The sequence below is a fragment of the Coloeus monedula genome (assembly GCF_965178545.1).
Source record: "Coloeus monedula genome assembly, chromosome: 1".
NCBI lineage: Eukaryota > Metazoa > Chordata > Aves > Passeriformes > Corvidae > Coloeus > Coloeus monedula.
Genome location: NC_138781.1, coordinates 74,340,803 through 74,355,423, shown reverse-complemented (window position 1 = coordinate 74,355,423; position 14,621 = coordinate 74,340,803). Strand labels below are relative to the sequence as shown.

The 14,621-nt window shown below is 38.6% G+C and overlaps 1 protein-coding gene across 1 annotated transcript in view; it reads left to right on the top strand.

Annotated features, from left to right (window-relative positions):
- Nucleotides 1-14,621, top strand: part of GMDS (GDP-mannose 4,6-dehydratase) — a 411,036-nt gene that overhangs the window by 64,501 nt on the left and 331,914 nt on the right. Inside the window, exons 3-4 of the mRNA XM_082297233.1 lie at nucleotides 609-696; nucleotides 4,168-4,277. Coding sequence (XP_082153359.1) covers nucleotides 609-696; nucleotides 4,168-4,277 — 198 coding nt within the window. The remainder of the gene's footprint in view (nucleotides 1-608; nucleotides 697-4,167; nucleotides 4,278-14,621) is intronic.

Here is a 14,621-nt window from a genome sequence, read left to right as displayed (position 1 = left end):
CAGCACTGACTGTTCTGGCTGTTCTTCCAACACCCCAGAAAGTGAATGACAGCTCATTTTTAAAATACATTTGGGCCTTGCAGCTGTTGCTCCTTCTTTCCCTTGTCTCCCTTCTTTCTCCCCTTCTCTCCACTCTGCCCGTTCTGTCCTTTCCATAGCCCCATCTCCTGCTGCTGCTTTTTCTGTGCCTGTCTCTGCCTGCAGAAGGACTTCTCTACAAGCAGGGAGCACTGGTTTTCTTGGCATTCACACATTGCTTCTTCAACTCCAGTAATGTTGTCAAGTCTCACTAACTAGGGAATGGTGCTCTGGGGCAATTCAGTGTGCCGTCTGTACTGTATGTGATATTTGGGCTGCTACTGGTGTCAACAAGGGAGAAGGGGAAACCACTCAAGGGTGCTAAAGTAAATATGACAGCACCTGACCTCATCTCCCAGTATTATGTTTGTGAATTGGATAACTGTCCATCTTTAGGAATAGAGATGAGCTCTGATTATCTGATAAAAGGGTTAGGCTTATGTACATGAAAATTTTGAGTGATGGTAGTGAGTGCTTTCCTCTTGATGCTTAGCATTTTTGTTTTGTATTTTTCCTTGTTCAATTCCTAGGTGCACGGCATCGTTCGTCGGTCTAGCTCTTTTAATACAGGCCGGATTGAACATCTCTATAAGAACCCACAAGCTCACATTGAAGGAAGTAAGACTTTGCTTTTATATTTAAGGTGGTATATGTTATATTTAGCCTGTGCTGTGTTTTTGGTGGAGAAAGATCCCTGGGAACATGAAGGGAATCAGGTTTTCTTCTGCTAGGGTTATCTAGTTGCTCTATCTCGGAAAGAAAAGTGACCGTTCTTCTTGAAGAAGGTGTGCATGAAATATGGATACTCTTCTATGTTTGAGTTTTGAAGAGTGGAAAATATGAGAGGGACCCAGGAAAGCACTTTGTGCTGTGTAGAAATGCTTCCAGAGTTCAGACATAGCTGGGCAGTAACAGTTAGAAAATGGCTGCAAAATGCTATGTGAGGCTAAAAATACTGAGATATTAGAATTGTAAAACATGGGTTTTTTGGAGGCAGTTGTCTGGAGTAATCCATTTGTGTCTCCTCATGAGCTCCATGGTGTCTGATGGAGGTGAAGGTTTGGAAACAGCCTGAGTGAGAGCATGAATGAGACATGATCAGCTCTTAATGATGACAGGAAGAATGAATCTTTGGACCCTCAGAATTTCTGCACCCAAGGAAGGGAATACCTGCTTTTCCTGATGGAAAGTCACTGCTCTTGGAACTTTGCCAAACTTTACTTTGTTCTCTGTTACCAAGGATAATTTGGAAAGTTGGAATTATTACCTTTAGGGTACACATGGCAAATGTTTATTTTATCTTAAAGGAAATTAACTGCTCCCTTAGTGAGAAACAGCTCAAATATTAGATGGCTCCAGTTCAGCAGAAGGATTGAGCACATTAACAAGCATATAGTTCTCCATGCTATGTCTATTTTGTAGAGTTGTGCAAACTGATGCTGTCCTAAATAATCCAGTTTAAGGTATTGTTAACAACAAATATCTCCATGGTGTAAATAAGTGGTGTTTTTGAAGTCTGCTTCACACCATGTTTAAACAGAGCCTAATTTAATAAGGTTTCATATATAATGCAAATTACAGATTTCACTTGATCTTTGCTTGTAATTTTTTTTTTTAATGCTTCATTTTTGACATTTTATTGCTCTGATTAGTTGCTACTTACTCTACATTGCTCATTAAAATATCTGATTAATGGAGAGGTAGAATTGAACAAAATATCTTTGCTAAGAATACTGAAACCTGTTTTTCTGTCAAGAACAATGTAAGAACTGTTTCCCATGGCTTGCATTCTTGGCTTACAAGGTAGAATGAAGAAAATGAAATCAAACAGGAACCTGTGCATTGTGAGGACCATCTTGTGAATATGAAAAGTGATTTGAGAAGACAATGTAGATCACAATAAATGTATACACAAACATTTAAGGAAAGGGATGGAAGGAAGAAAAGAGAAAGCAGACGTTAATTTTTTTCCCCACTTATCTCATTTTCCTTTAATTGAAGAATGCAGCCATATGAATGGGAGGAGGAGAAGGAATTGGACTTGGAATCTCAGGAAAGGCTGCTCCATGGAAACTGTTTGGAAACAATGGGTTTCCAGGCAGTACTGGAGGAAGCAAAGAAGCAATAGTGGTTGATGTGAGCAAACCCTAATTTTATCTTTGCCATTTGTGTTTTTCCCGTGAGGAATCGATCGCGTGTTGCAAGATGGTGCTCTTCATAGACAGTGAACCTCTTTGTATGAAAAAAGTAGGGAGCACAGGAAGGAAGACAAGGTGTATCCTAAAGCAAGCCCTCCAGCTGTTGCTTGCTAAGGACTTTCTTAGATTGGATAATATTACTAAACCCCAAAGGTTCTGACATTTGATCTGTGTTTATAAATCTGTGCACCAAATAAACCCCATTTCTAGTAAGTCTTTCCACTTAGCCTTTCACTCTTGAAAGACCTCTTTCCCATGGGTCAGGAAGTGAACATAGCTTCATTCCCTTCTCCCCTTCAGAAAGGCCATTTGGGCCAGAAGCTTTGAAGACTTGATGGTGGACCAAAATAAGTACTTCCCTTGAGAGCATTAAATTTATGGTAATAGTGGGCTGGTGTCCCTGTTGCCTCGGTCAGCCTAGCTGGCAGGCCACCTTCCCCTGGGAAGCTCTGAAACTGCTCTCTGGCCTGGGGGTGGTGGCAGGACTGCATGTCATTGGTGTAGGAAGAGGAACATGGGCTCTGGCATCTCTTTTCTGCATAACATTACCTGTTAACCAAACTTCAGCTGGGTCTGAAGTCTCTTCAGAATGTCCTTTGCAAGTGATGTGGATGTGAAAACAAATTTCAAGAATATACCATGGCTGTATTACTTTATGAACATGAAGAACCTCATGCACATGTTTTGTGGGAACGTACAGGACTGAACATCTGAGAACTGCGTGATCTGTTAACTTCCTTGCTGTTTTATACTGTTAAAAAAAAAAAAAAAAAAAGAAAAACCTAAACCAGGATAAATAATAACAGTTCAGATATCTCAACAGCAGTTAAAAAATCTACTGTGGATTCATATCTCTTGTAATAAACCTGGTATTTCAGGACAAAAAAAAAAAAAGTTATTAAGGTCATAAACATATGAAAATCTATAGAAATATAGCAAGTAAATGTAAACAGATAATTCATTAATAGTTATGACTTTTTATTGGAAAGATCTGTGAATAGCAGTGTGGTTGTTTGATTTTTTAAATTTTTTTTTAAATAAAAGGAAAAAGATCTGTGTTGGGAATTTCACTTTTGCAGCATCTTCTCGACAGATCAGGGTCTGAAAACAAGGACAACTTGATAAATCATTGCAACTTGCTCTTTAAATTTTGACAGAAGCTTGTTTCATGCTCTTACCTACTTTTTTACACACAAATTAGAAAGAAACTGAAGTCAGGAAAGAATAAATAACATCTGCATCTAACCAATTTTGGTATTTTGATGTGTAGTATCACAAAGCATGTTTCATTGACAGTTAAATTGTTCTCTTAAATTCCCTTCCAGTGTGTATCTGTATTTTTTTAATTGGAAAAACAGTAGTAACAAAAGCAGCAGGTTGTATTGTAATGTTATCTAAGTGTTCATCTAGTAGGTACCTTACACATTTTTGTTGTGTTGTGAAATTACAGTGAGAAACTAAAATGTGCGCAACGTTTTGGGAAGGAGAAGAAAGACATTGATGCTTAAGAAGTTATTAAAACATTTTTGAGTGAAAGATTGGAAGCCCAAACTAAAAAATGCCCTATTTTTGTGACTGGAATTCTGTATCTGACATTTAACTTATTTATACAACCTGGGAAAATGAAGTGTAAGCTATTAAACAAATGATATAAGTGTTGCTAGATAAATAAGACTATTGAAAAAAAACTGAAATAGTATTCATGACTCCTATGGGGAAATGTATTTTGTGCTTAAAGCAGGGGAAAAAAAACCAAGCAAAACCAAGTTTAGCTAGTGATCTCTTGACTTTTTCCAATAAATATTTATTCAGACCTTAAGCTGAAATAGGACATGGACCAAGAATGTCTAGAGATTAAAGTGTATTAACTCTGTGTTCTTGAACTCTGAAGACATGAAGCTGCACTATGGGGATCTCACAGACAGCACCTGCCTGGTGAAGATCATTAATGAAGTCAAACCCTCTGAGATTTACAACCTGGGAGCTCAGAGCCATGTCAAGGTGAGTAACCTCCTCTAGCACTGAGAATTGTGAATGTGTGGTGGTGGTGTTGGTATATTACCTTGATTACTTTAGACTGCAGCATTTATAGCCATTTTAACAACTGTTAACTTCACCAGGTAAACACTGCCTTCAGTCACGATAGTAATGTTTGCTGTGGTGCTGAATTACTGCATGAGTTTGCTACTGAATATATATTAAGATGTCAGAATAAAAAAGTTTAAACTGCCATTGTGAACAAAATCCACATGTTTAAAAATCTGTTTTTTCTGTCATGTGAAACAACTTTTGCTGTAGGCTTTGCTGCTGATCAGTCCTAGCTGAGAAATTATGCAGTGCAGGCCAAGCAGTACTTAAAACAACATTATTTGGTTTGTTTAATATCAATACATTTATCAGAATGCATCACTTCTAGAAAAGCTTTGCCTATACCAGTTCTCATGCAGGCAATATTCTTTGAAATATTGACCTACAAACAGGGAAAACAGCTCTGCTACTACTTGCAGTATTACAACACTTTTGGGATTTTGATTACAAAAATCAAGTTAGAAAAACTGGAATATAAAGAGCTCATTAAAAACTAGTAATTTGACCCTGGCAAGTACTGCTGCATCAAAAGGATAGAAAATGAATAGTAGAGGCAATAACTTTGTGGTTTACATTTATTAAGCTACATTGCTTTAAAAGGTCAGTTTACTACCAAGTGACCACTATTTATTCCTCATTCATACTGCATGATTACAAACTGAAGCTGATGTTCAGGTAGCAAATTGTCATTGAAATAAATTGTGCATCAGTCATATGTCCTGTCCTTACTGTTTGCAATGTGTAAGCATTCTAAAGTGATAATATTCCCTGGCCTCTCTGAGGTAAGAAGTGAGCTTTCATTAGAGCCTCATGAGAATCAATTTGGCTTTAGTTTTCTAAGTAGGCCTTGCCACAAAAGCTGCGTGTTGCTCCTATCACTCTGTAAGCCTTGAAACGCAGCAGGAGGAAATCCCATTGGAAGACTGCGCTTATTGACGACACACAGAGCAGAATACCGGCATGAAATGAAAATGATATTGCTTTTAATTTGCTTACATGATTGAATTATCTATGTTAAACATGGGTCTGGTTTATTAGCTCACATACTGCAGTATAACAGCAGGGCTGTATGAGTCCAGGGGCAGAAGATGGTCCAGAAGATAACTGAACTGCTGCTTTGCAGAGAGAAATCTGAGCCAGCAAACTATGCTGGGTATTTTCAGTCCACAGCTAGGTGTCCCAGCATCCCTTTTCTCGAACTGATTCACTGTATAGCAATCTCTGTGGAAATTACTTCTCCCACTTAGTTTGGGACTAGAATGTTAGTACCATGCTAGCATCATCTGTCTCCACATGCCTGCTCCAGCTGCAACAGCTTGGTCGCAGCATTGGGAGGGCAGGAAGGAAGGGGTATAATACTGGTGCTGGTGCTGCCTCTGCTATAGATTCTTGGATGATTCTGCCATGGGATATGGGAAGGATTATTCCCCAAATGCCTCACTGCATGATTAGCTCGGTTAGAGCATGGGGCTAATAATGCCAAGGTTGTGGGTTTGATTCCCATATGGGCCATTCACTTAAGAGTTGGACCTTCTAGGTCTCTTCCAGCTCAAACTATTCTGTGATTCTGAGCCAATGCAGATCTGGCACTGAGTCTTGGCTTTTGGAAATCTAATGTGTCCCGGAGGACAATGAAAATGGCTCTATTAGAAGCTGGCCTGGATGCAGCAGGCTGATGCTTAGGCAATGTTAGCAGTCCCACTGGAAGTCTAGATGAACTTCTTCAAGGTGTGCTTGCTTCCTAGCATCTCCGGTAGTACTTCTGTTGTTGCAGTTGAGGAGAGAAGGTAGGCACCCCGAGTCTGTTGACTGAGGTGGCTGGGGGCCTTGACTGTGTTATTGGCAGGACTTACAAACAGTCCAACAGAGTTTACCATTTTAAAACAATTCCCAGTGTTGAAAGAGGGAGTAGAACTTGACCATCTGTTCAGGTGAATGTCATCACCAGAGACCTGAACAGCTGTTAGCATTAAACTGTGGTTATATAAACTTACTGGGTTTGCTTGTGTGCATCATGTTTGGAGAAGGAGGGAAAAGAACTTCTAATCTTAGCTTGCTTCACATTCTGGTCACTTTGAACTGGTGACGTCTTCAGGATTTTTTTGGTGGTGTTTGTATTGGCTTGTGTTTATGCAGAATAAAGTTTTCTATCACTCTCACTTCCAGTTAGTTTATGTAGGCCATGCTGAAATGAAGGAAAATAAAATCATAGGAAGTTGATCTGGTTTCCTGTAGGAAACCAATGAAGATGAAATTGGTTCTTGGAATGAACCCACAGTAGTCTGGGAAATACTGTCAGAGAAGACGTTTTTCTGAATCATAAATAGTGAGGACTGTGACTCATAAAGTAGGTCACTGAGAGGCTGATCTGATCTTGTACATGGGAGAAAGTGAGAGAAGACTGAAACTTGTTCCTTATTAAAAACAGTAAACTTCACAGAATGATATCACCAGTAGGAACAAATTATCCAGTGTGCATTCCTGTCTGTTTTGGTGAGAAACAGGGATTAGCTCTCTGCACCGTGGCTTCACCATGGGATGGTCAGAAAACAGTAGCACATTCACTTCATGGTTACTAAATAAACAGTTCAGCCTCATTTTCTCTATCCAGTCTTTATATGTGCTCCTGCTTTGAATTTTAGTTCTTTGGGAATCTGGTGAACTGACCATGTTTTGTTTTTCATTTAATTTGGTTTTATGGGAGTTTACAGTATATTGATTCTAAATAATTATCTGTCATTGTATATAGTAGCATGCAGATGGCTTAATTCAAATTCTGTTATCCATAACTGTATATTCATATCCCTCCGTTGATATGTCTTCAAAATCAATTATCCAAATGTAGGTTGTCTAAAATGATATAAATGTCTCTTCTTGCACAGTCTTTCAGAGGAGGCACAAACACAGATATAAAGTTGTAACTATGTTTTCTTGAAGGACAGATAATCTCATCAGTATTTGACTGCACTCTAAAATTTTGCTTATTTGTTTTGAGTTGTATTGAACTGCTGAAGCTGGCAAGTATTTTTTGACAAATTTCTAAATCCAAAAGGCAGTATAACCTTAGTAAAAGATATCTTGCTTTTAGCACGTGAAACTTTTTCAGCATCTGAGCAGTTAAATGTTGATGGGTTTTATGGCTATTGCTGTCCTAGTAGACATGTATTAAATAGCCTGGTCCAGTTTAGGTGTAGTGCATAGGTCTTCAGAGCCCAGGGAGGAAAATTCCAACTTATGCAAAAGTCTGTGCTCACGCTTGTCTCTTACTCCATCCTGAAGTTGTAGCTTGCATGCTGGTTGGTGGGAAAGTGGGGTGTCTACAGAGAGGGGAAACTTGAAGTGCACAAGCAAAAGTTTACATCATATAATTTCAACAGAGTTGTGGAATGGTTGAATTTTGGAAGGGACATCTGGAGTCTGTCTAGTCCAGCCCCATTACTCGAAGTGGAGTCATCTAGAGCAGGTTACAAAGAACTTTGCCCAGTCAAGTGTTAAGTAGGATGGAGATTCCACCACCCTCCTGAGCAACCTATTTCCTCACCTGTGCAGTTTCTTCACTCTTGCAGTAAAAATCCAGCACATGCCACCACAAATTTTTTCATATTTTTAAATGGCACGTTTCCTGTATTTCAATTTCTGACCATTGCCTCACGTCCTGTCACTGAATACCACTGAGAAGAGTCTGTCTCAGTCATCCTTCCCCATCCCACTCCTCAGGTGACACATCAGGGAGATCACCCTCTGAGCCTTCTTCAGGCTAAACAACCCCAGCTCTTTCAGCTTCTCCTCCTATGACAGATGCTCCAGTCTTTCAGCCTTTTGTGGGCTAAGACTACCCTGACCAGTTCTTCCTTGACTGTAATTTTCTGTTCATAGCATTCCCCCTGTGAGCTGTTGAGTCACCCACGTCAGGTTATCAATGCCCTCCAGAAACCTTCTGGCTTGCACTTCCTGTGTTGTCCCCACAACAGATATCAGGATGGTGAAATTCACCCATGAGGACCAGGATATATGAGTACGAGCTTTCTTAGATTGTCTGAAGAAAGCCTTATCTACTACTATGTAACATTGTAAAGCCTGTTTGCATCCCCAGACTCCTCGTGGTCTGAGGAATATGAACCATAAGGGAAACAGGTCATCTTTTTCATTTCCTATCACAGTCTTTTATGGGATGCTTCTTCCTGTAGCTGTAATTGTGGCTGTGATAATTGCTGGGGGGAGATGGTGCTGTGCAACTTTATAGTAAAAAAAGCAGTGTTTGGAACATGGCGTGGAAACGGGCATCCTCCTGTTTAGTACACAAGTGAATCTGCTAATTAAAAATATATATTGCTCACTCTCTCCTGCAGGTTTTATCAGTGATGTTGTAGGGGCAGTACTCTTCCCCCATCACTTTTCTAACCCTGCAGTTAGTGTAGCTGAAACACTGAGGCAGTCTCACATGAAGACATTATCACTGCACATGTACAGTGACTGCTTAGCTATGAACAAAGTCAAGGTGTTAAATAACAGCATGGTACTGAGTACTGAAATCTGGATGCAGAGTTCTGGGATCCTTTCAAAGTCTGTCCTCATGCTGTTCAATAGCCAGGTTTGGGAATGTGACCTTCTTACAGAACAGTTCTCTATTAAAGCTGGAAACGCTTCAATTTGGTTTTCCTTAGCTTTAGGTATCTCAGTAACACTGAAGCCAAACAGCTTCTTCTGATAGCTGTCATTGTCTATTTGACAGATTAATTCTGAAAATAATTCTTTTTGCCCTGGAGATGGGTTTTGATAATGTGGTCCATGTGGTAAACAGGAACTCTCCTCTAATTTGTTGGGTGGATTTTTTTTATCACACATGAATATCATTAACAAGTAAATCTTAATGATGCTACTTCTGTTTTTATGTGCTAACTGTATGTATGCAGTTTGGTTCTGATCCTGCAATGCTTTCTGATGGCAAAGAATGGTGTTTGTTGTTGTTGGGCATTTAGACTTCTTAAATGTTTCTCTTTTTATTATTTAATACAATATTGCTTATATGAAACTGGAGGCTAAATAGTTCAAGCATTTAATTGTAAAGCTTTGCCAGTATTGCATTAGTAACAAAGCTTATAATTGTTCATTACAGCTGCATAATTCATGGTTTATGTACTGTACCTTGTGGTTCTTATCGTTCACTATGCTGTTATGTTATAGCATGGGTTTTAAACTTATGAATGTCACAGAAGCTCACAGCTTCTGAGAAAATGAATGGATTTTTTGTATGTTTTATAGAACAAGAATTTTGGCTGTTCATTGTAACAAGATCTAGTCTAGTTAATTTTAAAGAATATTAGCAATACCCTGTAGAAATGTAGTACAACTTATTCACAGGAAAAAATACGCCTAACAGACCTTAATTTCATGCCATTAGAGAATTTTACAGCTATGCTTTATAGAATATTTTATTGTCTCAATATGATATCAAATTGCTTCTATTTTAGCACGTATGGCTGTTCAATTTGTTAGCCAAACACTGAGTTTCCAAACCTGATTTTTGCTATCAGGCTATATTTATGGAGCCTACTGCCCGAGGGTGCCTCTGATTAGCGTAGGACCCCTGCGTGGGCCTGTGGCCCCACGTTCTGTGGCATGCTCGGGTACCTGTCAGTCTCTTGTCATCTGGTTACTGGTGGTGGCAGCTCGTAACACCAGCCTTGTGAACACAACCTCGCTGGAAAATTGTTCTGCTAACCAGCAAATACTGTATTTGCACAGGGCTTTAGGTGATGGGGTCCTGGTCCTGAGGCAGGACAGTTAGGCTCTGTGCTGTCAATACAGAGGAATAAAAACTAGCTGGGCTACCTTCTACCCTGCAGAGTGTTTCAGTGTTTTTGCTCATGCTGGTATTATACAGGGTATTATCTTGTAGGGTGCCGAACTGTCTTAATTTAGTTCAGCACACCCTTTTAACTGCTTTAACTTCAGAGTGTTGGGGTTGTTCAGATACTTTCCTGGGTTTTGTGCAGGATGCTGTGTCCTTGTGGGATGGAGTGCACCAGAGGGCAGAATAAGCCTCTTGAGTGATTCTTTCAAATTCTTATATGTGTTGTTTTGCTGTGTGTACCTTAAACTCTTTAAGTAATCTAATTCCTTTTGAGTGGTAGGGTTTTAGGTAGCTTTACACTTAAAATATTTTGGGCAATGTTTTTAGTATAATATGTGCAGTACCTGTTCGAACAGATTCTGTGTGGCCTGGAAGGAAAGATAATTCTAGTAATAGTTAACAATTGGAATTATATATGTCTCTTCACTTGGTCCACTAAATATTTATGGCAACTTTACACAATCTGGTAATTGCAGCTTGTATTGTCAGACTAAGTAGATTTAAAACCAAGTGTTAGTAAAGAACTTAATGCAACTATTAATTTTATTAAACAGATTAACTTTAATAGTTAACTATATGTATTATGGCTGCAAATGTTATGAATACATAAAAAGAACAATGGAATAATCAGTGGTACTAGTATTTATTAGCAAATACAAGCATTAACAAATTGCTCCCCAAACCAAGTGCTATTTATGTTAATACCAATTGGAAAATTAAGGCATTATGTTTATGGGTATATTTTAATACTACAGAAGAATTCTCATAACTTCTGCTGCTGGCTGGTATGGCCTCTGTGCCCTCCTATTCCACATCTCTCATTTTCTCCTTATCTGCACCCTCCCTACAGCAACAAAGCCCCTCCTTTTCTCCCTACTCTTGCTCTGAGCTAAGGTGTTCTTTCCCTCTCTATAGAAAAATGCACAAGAGTTCATATGCTTTTTTGAATCACAGTGACATTATTTATAATTTGTGTGAAAAACTTGCTAAGTTTGCACTTTTTTAGTATTTCATTGTGCTGTTTTATCTTATGAATCATTTCCAGGGTAAATGCTGAACCACATTCCTACAAATATGTTACTTAAGTGTATTGGGAAAGCAACCATGTATAAAAAAAAGTAGTACTTAATCAGGGATGTGAAAAGGACCAGACTGAGCCCTGAGACAGGACTTTTCCATATGGTTTAGTAATTAAAGAGCAGAATGTACACTGTCGTGGATCTGTAACTGAAGATTATGGATTCCTTTAGAGGTTTTTTGCGGCTTCAGCGGGTGTCTCTTGCATGATATTTCACGAATGCAAGCTGGGGACCTTTTTCAGCTGCTGTTCTTGTGTTGTGCAGTCACATACAAAGCAGGCTGAATGCTGTGATGAATGAAGTGGTGTTTATCTTTGTGACCCTGATGACGGATAAAGTACCACCTCCTTCATCTCATGCTTTGTGTGTGGTTTCTGCTTTGAGGCTCTGTGATTTGATTTCCTAACTGACTTCTGAATTTTAAGTCTGGTGTAGTGAAGGGGGACAGCCTGTGAATCCATGTTCGTTCAGCACCATGGCCCCCCTTAAGTCTGGATACCTGCAGAAATCAAGCTCCCTGGGAGCTCTGCTGCTACATAATTAAATTGAAAATTTTAAAATAATTGCTTTAAAGCAGACTTTATTTAGAGCTGGCCTATAAATGGAAGTTTGTTAATTTGGATTCCCTTTTTAGAAAAGAGTGGTATATCATAAAATTCTACTTTTGTTTGCAATAATCAAATCTCTGCTGTTATTGTAGCTATTTTTTTTTTAGTGCAAAAGTGCTTTCTGCTTCTGGGCATGAGCAGGGAGGAGTGATCAAAAACTTCCCTGAGAGTTTTCTTCTAACAGCTGCTGCAAGGGAAGAGAAAGGTGGGGGAAAGGGAAGGCAAAACCAGCTGTGGCATTCACAGCGTTGTATTTCTTGTGTCAAATAGATGGCAGCAGAGAGTTGTACACAATGCAGCAGCTCCATCCTGTAATGGGAATGGGGGGGAATGACACTTCAAGCTGACTTGTATCAACTGCAGCCTTGAAAGACTTGTCATTAGGCATAAAATAGGGAAGAAAGCTACTATTGATAGTGCAGGCGCATAGAGGATGAAGAAGGGTATGAGATGCTATAAAGTACTGAATTTCTGGAGTAGTCCCAGGTGGCAAAACTTAATCTTTTAAGGTATGTCATCCACTCATGCAACATGATTGAAATCAGCTAACATAATATGCATGTCAAAATAAAGAGACAGAAAGAAAAAGAAAGTATTCACAAGTTGCAACTGAAAGTGATATACAGCTGCCTTGGGGTACTGTAGGAGTTGGCCAGAAAGCCTATTTTTTAGTTAAGTGAGTTAGAGAAAGGAAATGTCAGTCCTCAATCAGGCAAGCATTCTTTGGTAAGGTTTACTTAAATGTCAGCATTCTTAGGAAAAGAGCTGCAGTCTGTTCTACTCTTATCCCCAAAATTAGATTTGCTATTAAAATGGGTCAAGCTGCAGATCTGTCTCTAGAAGTGTTTGATTAATAAAACTAGACCAGGGTTTGGCTTAGTATTATTAAGTGCAAAATTAATGGCTGCAAAATAGCTGCAGTCATCATAGGCATTAACATATTTTGTTGTATGCTCATCTGCATCTAAAATTTTGGGGTAGGGCGATCCCAAAATAAAAGGTGGAATTGAAGGCTTTGATGTCAGTGATTGCTCAAGCCCTCAGATTTTAAGATGTCATAGTAGAAAGATAGAAAAGAAGTGGAGAAATTATTATTAGTAGTAATTAGTATAGCAACTAATATCTTAGTATAGCATGATAGGTCTAGAAATTATGTCAAGGCTAGAAAAGTCAATATGGGGTGTTATCTTGAATTTGTAACATATTTTATTTCTCTTACAGCTCTGAGTGCAACCATCCTGGCTGAGCATTAGCTTTACTGTTTATATTTATGATAGACCTCATTAAGGGTTTACTTTCTGTAAATGTGCTTTTTAACCCAGCTGCCTGAAAAACTATTGCAGCAACTTGGGGATACCTGGCAGGTTTCTGTTTTGATAAGAACTTGTTTCTCATATAATTACGTTTCTTTTCCTCAGATTTGATATTTTAGTGATCCATTCACCCTCTTCATCAAGCTATTAAGAAACCCAAACCACTGTGTAATTTATTTTTTATGGGTTTAAAGAAAATTATATTTTACTCACTTTGAAGTGTTGCAAATCGTGCTAGCTGCTGCAGTTTACTGAGCTTGGAGGGTGACACAGGTCTGCAAGAGTGTAGGTGATTTTTGGTATCGTTCATCATACGATAGTGTGGAAAGTGTTAACGCAATAGCTCTGACTTTCAGAGCTTTTTCACTGTGCTTAAATTACTGCTCATGCAGAAGAATGAGCAGGTCTGTGTGTGTTTTGGGGTTTTTATTAATTTTCTGGCTTTATTTTACTTTAATGTCTTAAAGTGGCAATTTTAAGAAAAATCTAGGTGTAACAATTATATGCAATATCTGCCATATGAACACCAGCCAAGCACTGCTATTAAATTAAGGAAATGCATGTGATTTTTTGGATGAGTAATAATATGAAGTTATTTTAATACACTTTTTCTTTTGCTGAATGTTAGATTTGTTACATAATTTTAAATTTCTTTTTCCTTGTGTCTCTGAATATGCTTGCATGGAGACATATTAAATTCTTGGAAGAAATAACATGGTTGTGTTTTTATATTTTTGCAAACCATTTACTAAGTTGCTATTCTGAACACTAGAAATGGAAGCTATGAAAAATCTGTGACTACGCAATAATACATGCATTGCCCTGATTGTCTAGATGAATTACATTGGCAGAACAAATGCAAACTTTTTAAAATAAGCAGTTCCAAAACTCGCTCGGTAAATCTTCTTGGGGCTAAATGCTACAGACTGCTGTTGAAGCCAAACCTCACTGAAATGTTTGCAAGGGGGTTGCTGGGGAGGGAGGGGTGGTGTTGTCTCTTGCCACTTTTCCATTGAGGTAAGGATATTAGCTTGAATGACATCATTTAATTTTCTCAATTTTGAAATGGTGTATTTGCATAACAAAGCAGTATTTCTTTTTCTCCCTTTAGTTTCATTAGCACTGTCGGGGTGTATGTGTGTGTGCATGTTTCCAGTCTCCTTGCTGAGTAACGCTAGATTTGTTCTTTGTTCTGTGCAAGTTTGGCTTTGTGGTTTATGCAGCTTCAAAAATGTATGTATATCCTCTCGACTTCCTTCATCTGTGGAAGAAATGGGCTGTGTGTCTGAAAGCTTCTCAGTGTTTTACAGGCATGCAAAGCAAGAGAAATAAAGGATTTTCTGCAGTAAAATATGGTTTCTTTTCTTTTCTTAGTGTGTAAAACAGCATTGAGAAAAGTTAAA